A 17,672-nucleotide genomic window follows, 5' to 3' on the forward strand; every position below is an offset into this window, starting at 1 on the left:
GAGCGCAACCTGACCCGGTGACATTGCTCAGAGCCCAGGTGAATTTAGACAGGAGGAAAATCCGAGGCAGTTTAGGAAGAAAAATAGTCTTTTTCTTTAAAATGAATATAATAAAATGAAATGGAGCGAGGAAGGAGGCAGTCGCCAGGCATCCCTAATTATCCCAAAGGATCCCTTTGTGCTGGTGTGGAATGGGGGCCATGCCGTCTCCTTGTGGTTTTGGGCTCTCTCTGGCAGTTAGAGGGGTTTGTGCCCTTGTGGGTTTGTGTGGTGCCAAGGGGTCTGCTGGTGGGGGCTGCAGTGTCTGGGGTCTCGGTCTTCACTGCGGAGACTCCAACCTGTGTTGGAACCCAGTTCCCATGTGTACAGTGCTCTGAGATCGAGGGGATTTGGGTGAATTTGTGCAGGTTTATCTCTGTCCTCACCGCTCTGTGTAGTTTTCAGCCCATGCAGCTGATGATTTTTGCTCTCCTGCCTTTCCCGAGCAGATGGCCTCAAGCTGCAGCCCTTTGAGAATTCCTAACTTGCTTTTATCTATTAATATACCTTGCTTTCTTCGTTACTGACTGGGTTTTATCCTACAGGAGCAGGAGCCCTTTGCTTCTGTGCATCAGGTGCTGTTTGAGGGGGTTTGGTCCCCAGACCATTGCAGGCAGCATCGCTATAGCCCCAATGGGATGTGTTGGATACACAGAGATGGGGTTAGTGAATGACAGCAGATAAAAGCCCAGCAAGGCTGAATCTGGGGTTACCCCCAAGTTCCCTAACGAGAAGGCTTCACCAGACCAAATCTCTTAAGGATCAGTGAGAAGCAGAACTTGTGCTTGGTGGAAGCTGAGGAGAAAAGAGATGTCGGGCTTGAAAATCGAGTATCTGCAATTCCAGTCCTGCAACAAAGGGACCCATCTGTATTTTCTCAGTTTCTTTCATGTTCAAAAAAAGAACTTTTCAAGAGAGCCTTTGTGCTGGCTTCAGAGACTCTGCAGTCTGGGTATGGCCTCCAAGTCTAGACAGGGGACAGGACTTATTACCGATGATACCAATGATTAATACCATAGGCATATCAAAGGTGTGGCTGTGCAGTCATTTTGAATTCATACCTCCTGGACTTTCTTCTCCCCTGCTGTGTTAACTTAGGTAAACCTCTGAAGTTTCTCTTACTTAATGCTTTTTCTCTGTAGTGATAGCAAGAGGCTTTCCAGCATGGCCTGGCACCTGGAGGGAGCCTGGACATGGAGATCCAGCTCCTCTGCCACTGGCTGCTTTGGTAACCCTGGTCATATAGGGATGCTGGGGATGGACTCTTCATTAGAGACTGTAGTGACAGGACAAGGGGTAACGGGTTTAAACTTAAACAGGGGAAGTTTAGGTTGGATATAAGGAGGAAGTTCTTTACTGTAAGGGTGGTGAGGCACTGGAATGGGTTGCCCAGGGAGGTTGTGAGTGCTCCATCCCTGGCGGTGTTCAAGGCCAGGTTGGACAGAGCCTTGGGTGCCATGGTTTAGTGTGGGGTGTCCCTGCCCATGGCAGGGGGGTTGGAACTGGATGATCTTAAGGTCCTTTCCAACCCAAACTGTTCTATGATTCTATGTCACTTAATGATCCAGTCCTCATCTGTGAGTTGGAGCCAGACAGCAGGGAGGGCAGCACGAGGGAACACTGAGAGCTGCTAATGTAAGGGGTTGTTGTCGCAACAGCTTCCAGGCAAAGTGCTCTGGGTGATGCAGTCCAGGAGGACTGGGGGAGAAGGGGAGAAAAATAGCTTAGGTTTGAGATGACAGCAAAAAGCAGGCAGGGGAAGGGTCCTGGTGATGGGGAGAGGGGGCTTCCTATGCCACCCACCAATGCTGGAGCAGCTGTTCTGGTGGCCCCATCTCAGTCCCTATCTTCACCTCCCAGTGAAGACTCCTGTAAGGGAGGGAAAGGCAGTGGTCCGGCCTGAGGTTTTGGTGCTGGGGAAAGGGATATCTGGGGGTTTGAGAGTTGATTGAGGAGGGCAGTAGTTGAGCTGGCCCTGGAGGTGCTGTTCCCTACAACTGTATGAGCTCTGCAGCATCTTGGAGGTGAGACTTAAAGGCGAAGCGTGAATCAGAGGCGATGCCCTCATAACCAGCAGGGTTGATGGTGTTGCTCTCTGATGAAGAAGGGTGAGACCATGGGCAATAGGGGCAAGATGACCAGCCTGATGTTGCTGTCCCTGAGCTGACAGCCCCATGGCCTCAAGGGGACATGGGTGCTGGCAGGAGGTCCTTCACATGCCAGGGTGCACTGTCCCTAATGGCAGGGCTGGGAGCCACCACCTGCAGCCACCATTCACTCGGGTAGGCAGATCCAGTGCCACCCTGAGCACTATCCAGAGGCTTTCTGAGCCTTTAATAAATAAAACGATGGCTTAACGCCTGCTGGGGCTGGAGGCTAAAGTGGGACAGTGCGTCAGGCCAGCATCTGATGTGTCCTGGGGCTCTGTCTTCTTTCCAGTGACCTGATGGGATCATGACCCTCTTTGTACGTGATCGGCTTGTCCCTGCTCTAATCCCTGCCGACTCCTTGTGTAATTTCCAGAGACCTTTGAAAATGTATATTCACGTGGCCTGCCAGTGGAAAGTGGGTTTTGCAGTGCCCAATTCCTGCCTGAAAAACCTGGCTGTGAATTTCAGCTTGAAAGAAAGAAAATAGAGAAAATGAGGCCCATCAGGGTAGGAATCAGGTCCCAGTTCAGGAAAGCATTTAAGCACATGCTTAGCTAGTGTCTCTTGTTATTAGACACATTAGATGTGGGTTGAAGTCCAACATGCTTAATTCCAACTGATTTGAGTGTATTAATAAAGGGAGTAGGGGGCCCAGTTGCAGAGGTTACAACAAATATGCCGTTAAGTCCTGATGGTGATGCCTGCTCTGACTTTAATGCTGGTTTGAAAGGTCCATACCTGTCAGGGAAAAGCTTTCCTTTCCAGAGAGATAAACACAGTCATAATTAATATATTAATACATTAATTGCTTTCTGAGCTGTAAATGGAGAGCTGCCAGGCTGCAGTTTTAGGTTGTTTTGATCATCTCATCACTGCGCTTGTTGCCTCCATCTCAAGTTTGCGTTGTCCTCACCAATATGGGGAGAGGGAAGGATGGTTTCTTGGCCTCATGTTCCTGTGGGAAATGCTTCCCCTTCCTTATACCCCCAAGAAAGTGGCCTAAAGCAGCAGCATAGGGAGCATGCGCAGGAGGCCTTCTCAGCAAGAGCCATGTACTATGTGGCTCCTGCTTCCAGCACTGGGTCAGAAGGGATGGGGAAGCTCCTGGGGACCAGTGGCCTCCTCTGGTCCTGCATCCCCCTGGCTGAAGGAGGTGCTGTGCTGCCATTGCTTAATGACTGATTCAGGCTTAAACATCTCAGACCAGCAAGGCTATTCCTGGCCCTCAGCAGCATTGCTGTTGAGGAAAGGCTGATAGGTTGGATTTCCTGATGTGACTTCCTTTTTTTTCTCCCCTCCCTTTGCTATATCCCGCTCACTGATTTCGCAATACAGAGGAGGAAAGAAGCCGATGACAAAGTGGCTTTTGATGGTGCCATAGGGGATGGAAGAGAGAAGAGGTGTTTTAGTATGCCAGCATTTTGCATACCTGAAGGGATGGTAGTTTTGAGAGGTCCTGTTGGTTAATCACCCCTTGGTAAGGCTTGGGCTGGTCTCACCCCAATGCTATAATGACATCCCATGTGAGAAGAAACACCCTTGGTCATCTCTCCCAACCACAGCCAGTGACTTGTGGCTCCTCAAATCAGCAGCAGCTCTTTTAATGCTGGGTTTTGTGGGGCTGCCTGGTGGAGATGTCGTGGCAGCTCCATGTGCAGTAGCCCTGATTCCCCAGATGTCCGAAGCGCTTTCCATCCAGGCAAAATCACAAGCTCACAGCAGATAAGCTGTGAAGTTTTGGCTGTCCAAGGAAAACAAGCCATCAGGACCTATATTTGTATAAAGGCGCGTTGTTCATCACTTTGTGCATCGCTATGAATGTTTGATAAAGCACTACATTATTGAAGGCGTAGCTGGGTTGTAGGCCAGTTGTTGACCAGGATTAGCTTTGAGATGGGGTGTTTTTTTTAACTGTTTTTCTATTTCCTGATGCAAAATGTAAAAAATAATATAGTAGCTGTTTATTCCACAGGAAAGTCCCAGGGGGATCTCAAGTGACATTCCCTCTCCTGGGTTTCTGTGCTGGGTTGCATCTTGCCAGCTGCCTTGTGTTCAGTGCAGAGGGAGAGCTTCATCCCTGCTCAGGGCTGGTCCTTCAATGGTGTCAGTGTGGAGCAAAACCTTGCCACCAGTTTCTGAAGTCAAGGCTGGCCAGGAGAAAAGAGTGTGGGGGGTCTGGGGTGAAGGAGAACAACTCCAGTGTTCCCTGTTTCAGCTGGAAATAGAGATACTAGACAGCACTTGGGCAGCTCCTGGGATGCGTGGCTCAGAGCGGAGGCTGCTCCAGATCCTGTCTCCTGTGTGAGAGTGATGGGTTTGTCTCAGTCCACGATGCTCAGCACTTCTTCAGTCTGGCTTTTACCAGCATTGTGGGTCTGAATGTGCGAGATGTTCTAGTTGAAGATGTCCCTGCTCACTGCAGGGCGACTGGAACTGGATGACCTCTGAAGGTCACTTCCAACGCAAACCATTCTATGATTCTCTATTCTCCTTATCAATCCATCCAAGGCTTGTGGGTTTTATGGGAAGGAGAGCAGGGAGGGCAGCTCCAGTGCCAGCTCTTCCTTCTGTTTGCATGTCCTCTTCCTGTCAGCTGTGTTTCACCTGCCTGCAGCATAGAGGCAGTTCATTTTGTCAGCTGGCTCCAAAGGAAGATGGATCAAGGCCGGGCACGAGGTCTGCAGGCACCTTCCAGCCCCATTTATCATAAGGCAGTGACCTACCCAAAGGACCAGCAGGAGAGGAAACTTATTAAGGAGGTGCTTCAAATCAATCCTTCCTGACAGCCCCACTGACTAACAGCACTTGCTGAGGCTCATCCACCGGGTCCTGCGGGGTCTGGATGTGCTCAGCCTCACTTCTTTGTCCGCGTGGTTTGGAAGTGGTATGCATTTGATACCCCAGGCTCCCCGTGTGGTCCCTCAGCTCCAGGTCTTCTTCAGAGCCAACGAACTGGCTCTAAGCTCCGTATTTCCTGCCTGGATCTGTGTGCTTCCTGGTGTGGGAGATGGCTGGTCCCTGCCATGGTAGGGGTGGCGTTTGTGCCATGTGTGCAGGGCTGAAGCTCCTTGGCCCCATTGAAATATGGAGTTTTAGTGGTTTGCCCTTCTCACGTGGGTTGATGTCGCTCCCTTGTTGCTCCAGCATGTGGCCAAGTTGCTGGTACCAAGAACAGGTATCACCTTGCCTGTTGGGCAGAGGAGGTCTGATTTCTAGCTAATAAATGTTCTGCGCTGTGCTGCTGAGCAGGGAATCGAGTGATGGTTGAGACTGGAGAGGGGACAATGTGCCACGTTTCCCATCCACATTTGCCCTGCCTATCCCTAGGGGTGCTGGGACTTGCTCACATTCGCTTTACGGATGCCACAGTGCTGCTGCCTCCAGGTTGATCCCACAGCATCAGTTCCTCAGCCAGGTGGGGATGGGCTGTTCCTGCCCTTGGTGGTTCCATGGGGTGTTTTTCCTCTGGATTTGTGGAGTTGTAGGGGCTGTGTGGCAGAGGGAGTGAGCTGGAGGTCAGTGCTGCGCTCTTCAGCCCTCATCTCTTTCTCCATGCACCATTAGCCTGGGCTGCTTCGTGTGTCCATTAGCACCAAATGGGGAAGCTTCCTCCAGAGTGTTCTTATTGAACTTTTCAATTACTTTATAACTTGAGGAGCAGGAGCTGGTGCTGAGGCTCTGCCCATCCTGCCTGCTCCTCTAAGTGAAAAAGTGATGGTGTCTCATTAAAGAATGTAAGGGTTTTATTAGGGTGGAGAAGATGGGAGACAAAGCCTCTGATGGTCTGGACCTTCTCAGTGCTGGGGCAGGGGGAGATGGGGTAAGCTTGATGGACCAAAGACTTTTCCTTGCAGAAGGAGAAATGGCATGAAGAGATTAATGCTCTATACATGCCAGGGGAGGGGTGTGCTAGAAAACTCCTTGCCCCATGGAAGAGCTGAGGGTTTCCTAGTCAGAAACAGCTCCTGGGAAGGTCAAACCCATGGGCAGCAGCCCATGAAGTGCAGAGACCCAAAAGATGCTTAAAGATGTGAGGCAGAGGCAGGGACTGTTGGACCGTGGCTCTAAAGCATTTGCTCTTTCACAATGTGTTTATAATTATATTGTATTATCTTAATCACCAACATGGGAAGCCGGGAGTGTGGCGGGGGGAAAGGGAAGAAGGAAAGGTAGAAAGGCAGGGAGAGCGCATGGAGATGAGTAACTCACAGCCTCTGTCGACGGAGCTGTGGTTGGAGTTGGAAATGCTGCTATTAATACAATGCTTATTCATTTCCTCCCATAAAACGCTGGAAGTGCGTTCGGAATGAAATTAACATTCTGTGGCATTTCCCGGTAAACGGTTCGTTTGCACACATGAGCGGAGGCAATTAGCTGGGAAGCGATGGAGCGGCGTGACCGGAGAGAGGATGAGGAAGGGTCAGGGCAGGCGGTGCTGGGAGGGTGCTGCTATGGGGGTTCTGGCTCTGAATGCCTCTTCCCATTGGGATGGGCATTCCCCTGGGTCCTGCTCACTGGGCTGCAGCAAGGACAGGAGCTGCAGATGTCTCCTGCTCTGTATGGATCATGGAATCATGGAACAGTTTGGGTTGGAAGGGACCTTTAAAGGTCATCCAGTTCCAATCCCCTGCAAAGAGCAGGGACGTCTTCATCTAGACCAAGTTCCTCAGAGCCACATCCAGCCTGGCCTTTAGATGTAGGGGACCAACAAAGCTTTGCAAAGAGTGAGTGCATGGGCAGAGGGGTTGTGGGGTACCCTGGGGTCCTCACTGTGGGATGCTGAGCCAACACATGCCTCCATCCTGTTGCCATGCTGAACGCCCGCGTCTCCCAGCACCACCCCCCCTTCCCTGTCACGCGCCCCAAGCTTTATTAAAGCCAATGGAGACTCTTTTTTTCCCTCAGATTTGTTAAACTACTGAAAACTTCTGATCCTATCAGGGCTTTTTTTTTCCCCTGCCTCGTACCAGATAAGGACTGTGCTGGCTCCAAGCCCGGAGCTGAGGGTGGTGGAGAACGGGGTAGGGAAGCAGTGAGCTCATGAATATGTGAAGGAGGAAAGTACATTTGTTCAGTTGCTTTCAAAGGAGACATCTTGAATAAAACTTTATTTCTTCTTCTGCTACCCTCCTCCTCCAATTTGCAATTGCAATCAGGTTTATATATAAAAATCTTTTTATAGCGAGAGATTTATTAATGCACATAATAACCTATTAATGTATTAATAGCTGTGCATTAATACCTATGTTAAAAAAAGTATGCGTTTTCTATTTTGAAACTCAACAAGAAAGGCCAGGAAAGAAAAGAGATTCAATACAGGCTTGTTTTCCAAATGCTCCCTGGTTCCCGTATCCCTCTGATGCTGCGTCTGAAACCCCTCTGTGTAAAAGAGCGTCTTGGAGGGACATTGGTCCTCCCCTCCTGCTATTGGTTTACCCTGATGGGTTCAGCTAAGGATGGCTTGGAGATGTGTGCGTTGTAGGAAGTGCTTGGTCCTCTGGTGTATGGGTATGTGGTTATTTGTGCTTTGGTTTGATTTTTATATATATGGATATATATACATATGCACACACATTTATTGATTTATAAATATATATCTCGTGATTTGGTTGTGTGATCCAGCCAGCAGCCTCCCAGTGTTTTCTGGACATGGTGTGCCTCCATGGGTCATATGATATAGAATGGTGGAGAGCAGGGGACCGATAGGGACAGGCTGTCTTGCTCGAGAGGTGGTAAAGGGGGCTGGTGGCTGGAGAAAGAGATGGAGCAATGAAGTTCGGAGTATTTCTCATGTCTTTGCCCTATCCACCGTGCTGCGTGACAGGGTGTTGCTCTCCAGATGTGTTTTCATCCCAATGCATGTGAAGCCGTCCCACTGTCTCCACACAGGCTTTAGTGTAATTGCCTAATTTTATGCTAGTAATGCTCTCTGCTTTCTGGAGCTTAGCACCTTCAGGGTGGCACTGTTGAAAATCAGCCCACATCCCAGTTTCAGAACAAACACCTTATTTCATGCTTCGGAAAGCGACAAACACCCATTATTTAGAGCTGGTGAGAAAACAGGCTTTCCACCGTGTGGAAAACTTCCAGTATTGTGAAATTTATGCTCATCCCAAATAGTATCAGAAAGTCAATGTCTTCAGATACTTTGTTGAATAGAAATTTCCAAGATATTGATCCAGGCACGTCCGGAAGAGCTTATTGAAACTCAGAGGTTTGGTTTGGAGGAAACAATTATAACGTTATGAAACTGTGTTTACACATACCTGATGTTCACATGGTGCATTATGGACATGGTGAGTCATTAGACCTTTAGGTCAGGGATTCCCAGGAAAGCACCTCCCCTGTGCCTAGAAAAAGGTGGATTATGAGAAGAATACTGGAAGCAGGTGGTGAGAGGGCAGGAGATAGTCTTGGAGAAGAGCTAGTGTGTGAGATGAGGGCCCTGCGTCTTACACATGGCCATGGGTGCAGTCATGAATGCAGGTCAGGAGGTAAAAATCCCATTGACCTTGACTTCTAATTGAACCCCAACTTTTCTGTTTAATCCCTGATTGAGTTTGATATGTTCTTGTGAAACACTTTGATTCCAGCGAAGCACCGTGTTCAGTCGAGCAGCTCTTGAGCTGCTCTGCAAGTTACTTCTCTCTGCAAACTCTGGGAGCATTTTAACCGCTGGTAATGTTGAGGAATCGATAACGTGCCCTCTGACACTCAGAAATCAGGGAGGGATGGGAAAATCAGATGCTTAAAAACCTATATTTTAAAAAAGATACGTTTTAATACCTGGAGTTGGAAGCTCGAATAGGAGATGCTGTTGCCTTTCCAGTCTTCGTCCTTGTGTGAGGAGGACAGGGATGGTTGTGGCTCCAGGGACTGAAACTTTAAAGCCAGACACCAAAGACTGGAAGGCCTGGGGAAGCTGGCACCTTTGCAGACTTTAAGCTGAGGGCTCTGTTTTAATAAGCCACAAAACCTGAGCCCTGGGGCTGTCCAGCCCTCTCAACCACCCAACGAGAGCATGAGATGTTGGGAATGGTTTGGGGAGTAGCTGCTGCCCTTCGTCTGCCCTGCTGGGGCCTGGTGCAGCATCAAATGGGATATAGGGGCTCTGCGGGATGCAGGAGCGTTGGCTTAGGCTGAAGGCAGTTCTTCAGTACATGATATGGCTGCTCCATTGGAGTCCTCCAAGTCCAGGTCTGAAGGCCCTAAAATAACCCACCAGAGCTAAGGGTTGCTTCCAAGAGCTGCAGGGCACTTCCATCACCACCTGGCTTAGCTGGCTCAAAACAGGTTGCATAGGCAAAGGGGTTTTCAGTTCCTTGTCCTTTGAGCTGGACCCTTGGGATGGAGGAGGAACCATCAAAGTGCAACCAGTGGAGGTGGAGGCACGCAAGCAGTGCGTGTCTCAAATACAGGTTGTGGGTCCAGGTTGTGCGTGGTTGCGCTGTTCCAGCCTGTGACTGTGTTTTGGCCACTGAAGCTGGTGAGATACCGGTATTGATATCTCCCCAAAACAGCCCCCCCCCATATCCTGTGTGCCTGGGAGAGGTGCAGCCCTCCTGGCTGGCAGCCCTGTGAGGGCTGGAACGAGTGCTGCTGCTTTCCATCTCCGTCGCAATGTATTTTTACCCAAACATTGCTCATATTGTTCAGTTGATGACTTTGTGTTGTTGTTGTTGTAATTTTTAAGCCAAGCAACATATTTTCCCACCGCAGCTTGTGCCAGCAGAAAGGAAGGAAGAAAGGAAGGCTATTGGTTTGAATTGTTTTGTGGGAGACATGCGAACGAATAGAGGAGCCATAAGGAGAGCAAAGCACTTTCAAAATAGCATATGGGGGTGGACAGGAGGGAGGTGTACGTCAGGAACATGCAGTGTGCTTCACAAAGGTACAGTGACCTTCAGCTGCATCCTTACATCGCTGCCGGAGATGGAAGCTCATTTTGAGGAGGCCGAAGAGCCGCGTGATGCCTCTGCTTCAGCTTCTTCCTGGGGTGGTTGTGCTGCCGAAGGCTCTCACTGTAGGATGGGGTGAGTTTGAGATCCTAGCGTTGTGCCAAGCGTCGGGGTGGATCTCACCACCTCTGCCAGGCTGGAGAAGCTCAATGTGGTGATGAAGGTGTGAGCTCAATAACCCCGATGGATTTATCTCCTGGAAACCAGGAATGGGGGAGAAGGCAGATTGGCAAGCTTTGCTCAAGGAGAGGATGGTCCTATCACCTCCAGAACTGTGTCGTGTTGGGGTGGTTGTTGCGAGGAGCTGGTGCCCAGGCACTGATGATGTGGGAGCAGTGTGAACGACGGAGCAGGGAGCTGCTGGCTGAGCCCATGCTTGGCACATACAACCCGAGTGGGTGTTGCAGGACAGAGCTGAGGTACGTAGAATAGAATCATTCAGTTGGAAGAGACCTGCAACAATCAGCTAGCCCAAATGTCTGACCATCTGAGGGCTGACCAAAAGTTAAAGTAGGTTAAGGGCAACATATGAAGAACGCGGAGCTGTCGGAGCGAGTCCAGAGGAAGCCACAAGGATGCTGCGAGGGCTGGAGCAGCTCTGCTCTGGAGCCAGGCTGAGAGACCTGGGCTGGGGCAGCCTGGAGAAGAGAAGGCTCCTGAAGGGGAGACCTGAGAGCAGCTCCAGTGCCTAAAGGGGCTGCAGGAAAGCTGGAGAGGGGCTTGGGACAAGGGCCTGTAGGGACAGGCCAAGGGGAATGGCTTTAACCTGCCAGAGGGGAGACTGAGATGAGCTCTTAGGCAGAAGCTCTTCCCTGTGAGGGTGCTGAGGCGCTGGCCCAGGGTGCCCAGAGAAGCTGTGGCTGCCCCATCCCTGGCAGTGTTCAAGGCCAGGTTGGACACAGGGGCTTGGAGCACCCTGCTCCAGTGGAAGGGGTCCCTGCCCGTGGCAGGGGTTGGAGCTGGATGAGCTTTAAGGTCCCTTCCAACCCAAACCAGGCTGGGGTTCTGTGATTGCCTATCCCGTGGTAGTGATTTTTCCATCCTTTTCTGGACAAGAGAAGGGAGACAGGAATGCCGAGCATGTGTGCTCTGTGTGTGCGTGAACTCGTGTTTGCCAAGTGGTTGCGTGCTGCCCGTGGAGGCATTGTCTGGGTGTGTGGTGAGTTCCTATCCCTGGCTCTCCAGGCTCAGCCTGTGGGGCAGCCCAGGTAGCAGCGTGCGATGCACTGTGTCTCTTACACATATGAACAAACATCCCCATAGTCAGCGGGGTCCCACCAGCCGTGTCTCACCACGTTATGCTGCATCGCTTTCTTCTCCTTCCCTTTTGTCACTGTTGGCAGCGGATGAAGGGTCCTCCCTTCACCCTTGACCCCTGATGCTCATTCAGTTCAAGCCCAGCTACTTTCATTTGCCAGCGAGAGTTTTTTCCATGCTGGCCATGTTCATCTCCCCTTGCTGACACCTTGTCGACAAGGACTTTTTTCCTTCTTGTCATTGTTTCCTTCTCTTTTCTTCTTTTTGCCTTTTTCTTTCATTGCTCCAAACCCCAAAGTTCAGGGGCACGGAGAAGCCAGCACCGTGCTGGTGCCCGAGCTGTGCAGAGCATTGAGATGCATCTTTCTGCTCCCATTCCTTTAGTAAGTGTCTGAGCATCATCACAAACAGCCAGCAGCCACAGGGACCCTCTCCCCACATAGGTTATGCTCCCCCCTCTGCTTTTGCTGTTTGCTCCACTGAGAAGCACGTGAGCAGATGCCTCTGGATGGCTGTGCCACGATGTGGTGGCCAGATTGGGTACGATCACCATGGTGCTGATTACTCCCATCAGCCGAGCAAGGAGCACGAGAGAGCCGTGACCTCACCACGTTTCATTGCTTGCTGAAGGCATGGCCCCCTCCTCCTCCTCCTCCTCTTCCTCCCTTGCTCTCCTTCTTGCCTCCTTTCGGTAACTAAGCCTCAGCCGCACGGTTCCTGAGCTCCCGCTCCACTTGCACACGTTATATATTGCACAGCCCCGAGGTTCAAATCACTTGCCATCTGTTCCCAGGGAGGCCCTGCTCTGCTTGCTCCCGGATGATGAAGGAGCTGCAAGGACAGGCTTTCCCCCCCAGACACAGCAATGGGGTGTTGAGATGTGCTACATCCTTCCCCAGTGCCTCAGCGGAGCCCTGCGAGAGGGGTTGTGCTGTCAGGGTGGGAGTAGATGATGCTCTTTAGAGACCTTTCCCTGCTCTTGAAATATTCCCCCTTGTGCTGCTTGCTGGAGAATCAACACTGCAGGATCCAGCTGTGCCTGCTGTAAATGTAAGGGGGCTTTGGAGAGCTCTGCCTTTGATCTGGGTGAGCCTGGTGTTGCATGATTGGAAGATGGAGCAGAGCTGGTCCCTGAGGCCACCCTCTCTCTAGAGCTCTCCCAAAATGGTTCCCACCTTCAGTGCTTATGCAGGCAGTGGGTTTGATCCTCATCTCTCCATCACCAGTGCTGGATGGATGGATCCTCTCCAGAGCCTTCCCCATGCGCCTGCACCAATATGCTCTTCTCTGCTGCTCCCCTTCACAATGGCCTTAACAGATTTCGGTACCTTCTCTGCAGCCTGTGGGGTAGAAGAGCACCGTGGGGTGGTCTAAAGGCTCTTAACCCCTCAGAGGCTGAGGGCATTGCCTTTGGGATTTGGGAGGAAGGAAGGGGGAGCTGTCCCATGCACTGCCTGCAGCATGGGGTGGCTGCTGGAGGAGCCTGCTGCAGCCTCAGCGTTTAAGTCCAGTCCTTGTCTAGGATTACAAATGCCTTGTCCTGCATGGCCAGCTTCTTGTTTCACACCAAAATGTCCCCTGCACCACGCTGCTAAGGGAATTAGAGTCCATGGGCCAGAGCAGTTACGCACCCCAAGCTCACCGGGTGCCTGAATAGCTCCACACAGATCTGATGTGTCTCTGGAGCTGGGGGATGCGGTGGGGTGATGCTCAGCCCGTAACTCCTGCCAGGCTGGGAGCTCCAAAGTGCTCGCTTATCCGAGCACGATGGGTGGCTGTGGGGCTGGTGATCCCTGCCATGGGGATGCTGTGTGCAGGGGGAGCTTCAGGAGCTCGGAGGGACTCCGTGGCTCTGGCAATGGAGACAGGGTTGTGTCCTGCTAATGAGTGTGTTCTAGGAGCTGACAGAGGCCAAGCCATTTGTTAAACCTGGGAGACCTCTGTGGCCTGCAGGAGGACAAACCTTTGATCCCGAGTTTCACCTTTGCTCTTTGTGGATGGTTTTGTGGTTTCCTGTAATTGCCCATCCCGCTGAGTTTCACAGGACAATCCTGGAAGGGTTTTAGCCTTACTGGATAAGGGGATATGTGAGAGCAAGGAGGGGAGTTACTTAAACATCAGCACGCTGTGATGTGCCCTGGGGTGTTGCAGCAAGATGTTTCCTGTGCTGCACCTGGAAGGCCCCAAGGATTCCTGCTGCAGCTCTCAGAGCATGCCTGGACCAGCTGTACATCCTTCACTTGGCTCCCACCCCAGTCTTGCCCATTGCTTCGTGATCCCAGATTTGTCTGCCAGGGAATACCTGACCCCTCAAAAGCTGCCAAGCCTGGGGTGCAGCTCCCAGCTCTGGGGCACAGTTAAACCCTACCTGAAGCCAGCTCAGTGCCCAAGGGTTCCTGCGTGGTTAAGGGATAAGGATAAGGGCACGATGCTCCGAGTTCCCTGTGTGCACATGGGGGAAGAGGCAAGGAATAACCCTGAATGCTGGCAAGCAGAAATGCTATTGCTGTAAACGTACAATTGTCTGAGTTCTGTGGCTTTGGTAACACTTGGAAAGTGCTGGATGGGTCCTTGTGGATGATTTTGGGGCTCTTGGCAGAGCTCCTGCCCCAGGGCTTGGCTCTGGGGTTATATGGGCAGTGGGGACATGGTCCTCTTCTAACCACATCCCTTTGGTGGCGTTGCAGCTCCCGAGGTGACGCAGGAGACGGTGGAGTCCCTGATGCAGAAGTTCAAGGAGAGCTTCCGCACCAACACACCCATTGAGATCGGGCAGCTCCAGCCCGCGCTGCGCAGCACGTCCGTGGGGAGACGGAAACGCCGGAGCCGGCCACGAGGTAGGCGGATAGCATCTCCATGCTCTCCATGACCTGGGTTTGGCCACATGCAAAGAAGGAAGGCCGGAGCTCCTCGCTGATGGGGTGAAGAGGGGCAAACCCCATGCAGCATCCTCTGGGGGGTCTGGTGGAGGTGCTTGGGATTGAGTTCACCTTGTGTGTCCCCAAGGGGCTTATCCAGGTCTGCTGCAAGCCCAGGGTTCTTATCAGCTGCCCCAGCTGAGTGAGGTTTGGTGGGAGTCAAATACGGTTTCTTGGCAAGCTTCTGTTTTGGAGGAAGGGGTGAAATTCATTTTGGCTGTAACTCGCATCACTGGGACATCTCATCTTTCCACTTTTCCCAGTAATTAAGGATTTTTGGCCTTTATTTTAGGGGTCACAAAGGAAGCAGCATCCATGGCTCTAAAGGCTGTACCGTGCAAAAACATAACTTCTATTTGTAGCTATTCTATAACTGTATATAACTATATATATGCTATATAGTATATATAACTATATATATACTGTAACTTCTATATGTAGCATTGCCAGCTACACCAAAACAACAGGAGGAGGTTGTCTAAAACAGCCTTGTTCTCAAGATTTGCTCCTTGCGTTGCCTTTCAGCATGTAAACTGCCTCCTCCTATTGCTATCACTGCTTAGAAAGGTGATGGCTGTGAGTTAGGTGGTGAGTGCTGAGGCTGTGCAGCAGTTTTGGATCCAGATTTCCAGCTGGGGAGGGGGCACCGGGATCCGTCCAGGGATGATGGGCAGAGGGTCCCTTGAGCATCACACTGCCGGTCTTTGTGGCAGCACTGGGAGCTGGGAAGGAAAATGCTCCTTCTATTTACTGTTGGTTTTGGTTTTCATTTATTTATGAGTCTGTAACGTGATCTTTTCTTCTGGATACATTTTTCTGCAATACAGGCCTGGAAAGGGCTTTTTTTTAATCGTAGCTCTGCCTATAAATTATTCACTTTGCGAGAAGAAAATGCTCTGAGTCTTTAACTGGTTTAAATGATTTGGTTTGTTTTGTGGTAGTTATTCAAATACACAGAGCTGGGGTTTGCTGTGCCTGGGTGGGGGGTGCTGTGCGGGGAGGTTTCCTTGATTCCCTGCTCCAGGCTCGTTTTGTCGTTGTTGGTTTTGTTTCCCTTTTGAACTTGGTCACTAATGAAGCAAATCAGTTCAGCCTTGGAGCCAGGTTTAGGAGGAGACACGATGCCCGGCTGCGTGGGAGCACAGCGTGGCTCCGAGACAGCCTGGCTTGTCCCATATCTGAGGACATGCACCCTCCATCTCCCACCTCCCTGGCTGGTGCTTCCTTGCCTCCCTGCAAATCCCCATCCACACCATGCCGGAGCGTGCCATAGGGCAGGGTCTTCCCAACCTTTGCCCCATCACTGCTGCCCTGCGGATCCCTATGCCCATTAGTGGCCACAGGAATCAGCGGATACCAGGACACCAGAGCCGTTGGGGACAAGATGCAGGTGAAGGGAGGTGATGGGGAGGAGCTGGGCACTGGTACCTTGAGCTGATTCTGTCCTGTGCAATGGTCTCGAAGGTGCTGCAGGGTGGGTGGGTGTCTCTCACTGCACCCTGTGCTGCAGGGCTTGGCTCTGGGATATGTGAATAGGATGGGTGCAAGGGAAGGGCCCGGATTAGCTGGGAAGGTGCTGCCATGGCTGGTCCTTGTCTGCATCAGGAGCAGGATGGGTCTCCGTGGTGCTGGTGTCCAACCTACTGCAGTTTCTGTGGGGCTCTGCTCCTCCTGCAGCTCCTCCATGGATGGTTGCATGTGCCATAAGGGATGTTGGGGAGCTGTATCTGGCCTTCTTTGCCCAAGGCATAATGTGGTAGAAGACTTTAAGGTTTCAATCATCAGAAATCAGCGAGCAGCCCCCAAAACCAGGCCAGTTCCAGGGTTTCCAGCACAGATCTCACTCTCCACAGCCCCATCCCATCCTCTTTTCTTTGAACTTCTTTTTGGGGCCATATCCACTCCTTTCCCCTCTCTGGTGCTGGAGGTTTTGTCTTCACAGCTCGGGTTAATTGTCCCTTTGGAGGCAGAGCAGTGGAGTGCTATGGGGCATTAAGGTTAAACAATGATATCACCACTCCCGATGTTTGCATTTTACATCCCTTTGCAAACACAAACCCTTTGCCTCATTAATCCTTTGCAATCCATGGTGGTTTTTTTTACTCCCCCTAAAGGAAATTGTCCATTTGGGATGCATTTATTTCCTCCTAAGAGCTGCCTGACAGTTCCGCTGATGGAGTTTGCATCCAACTTTGTTACTGGGTAGTGACGAGGCGGCCTGATGGATGCATGTGTGTAATTATTTTCTCTTGGTTTGATTTAATTAATGTTTAACCTCATCAGAGCCCTGCAGCTGGAGCGCTTTCCCTGAAGGAACTGTGCATTCCATAAAGGATTTACTCCTTTAAAGGATTTACTCCTTTATGGAAAGGGCTCCGGGATAAACCAAACCAGGAACCAACCAACCTGCTACCCCAGCCCAACACAAACAAATCTGGGAGAAGCATTGCTTTGCTTCGCTTCCCTGCACTAAGTGTGTTTAAACTGCTGCCTATTGCTTGTCATTAAATGTGATTCTGTGCTAAGTGGTTCTAACAGCTCTGGAAAAGGTGGTATTTTGCTGAGAAGATCGACTTTAAAAAACAAAAATACACACCACCCTCTCCGTTTATAATACCATTTAACTTTATTTTCCATAATGCCTTTTTCATACAAACTTGTTCCCCAAACATTCTCACCAGTGAAGTGCATTTAGAGCTTATAAATAATAGAGGGAGAGTGAGGATGTTAAGAGCCGGGGTGCAGGAGGGATGGGCTGGATCTCTGCTGAGGCATGGCAGGGCAGGAGGGAAGGATGCTGCATCCAAGAAAGTCTGGATTTACTGGTTCTCAAAATGCAACCGGGCTCGGACCTGGAGCATCCCAACCCGGCTGCATTGGAACGGGGCTTACACTGGGAAGTCATCGTGGGGCAGGCAGCGGTACGGGGATGGAGGATGCGGGTATGGCTGGACCGCCCTGCGTACCCATCCCAAGAGCTGATGGGATGCCGGGTGCAGTGCTGGGAGGTGGCCTTGGGGGAGGCCGGTTTGCAGAGAGGGGGTCTGGTGCCCTCTCCTGGGGTAGGCCTTTAAAAGCACCCTGGCTCTGAGAAGAAGTAAGCCATTAATAGATCCTGCTGCCGCAGACGGGATGCACTGTTCATCAGGGCTGCGGCTTCTTGTAGTTTAGAGATCGTGGCTATGCCATAAGTCACTCAAAGTCACCCTAGGGAGGAGAGCCACGGCTTGGCTGGGCTCACCCCTGGTCCATGCTTGTGCCAGGACAACTCTACCTCCCACCTTACCCCATCCCTCTGTCCGGGTGCCTGTGGAGCATTGTGTTTTGCTGATGAGGCTTATTTGGGGTTC

The 17,672-nt window shown here is 51.2% G+C and overlaps 1 protein-coding gene across 1 annotated transcript in view; it reads left to right on the forward strand.

Annotated features, from left to right (window-relative positions):
- ASTN2 (astrotactin 2) overlaps nucleotides 1-17,672 on the forward strand; it is a gene marked incomplete at its 5' end in the record, with an annotated part of 331,301 nt that overhangs the window by 87,880 nt on the left and 225,749 nt on the right. Inside the window, one exon of the mRNA XM_080630379.1 lies at nucleotides 14,092-14,241. Coding sequence (XP_080486505.1) covers nucleotides 14,092-14,241 — 150 coding nt within the window. The remainder of the gene's footprint in view (nucleotides 1-14,091; nucleotides 14,242-17,672) is intronic.

The sequence above is a fragment of the Psittacula echo genome (genome assembly GCF_963264785.1).
Source record: "Psittacula echo genome assembly, chromosome: 16".
Classification (NCBI taxonomy): Eukaryota; Metazoa; Chordata; class Aves; order Psittaciformes; family Psittacidae; genus Psittacula; species Psittacula echo.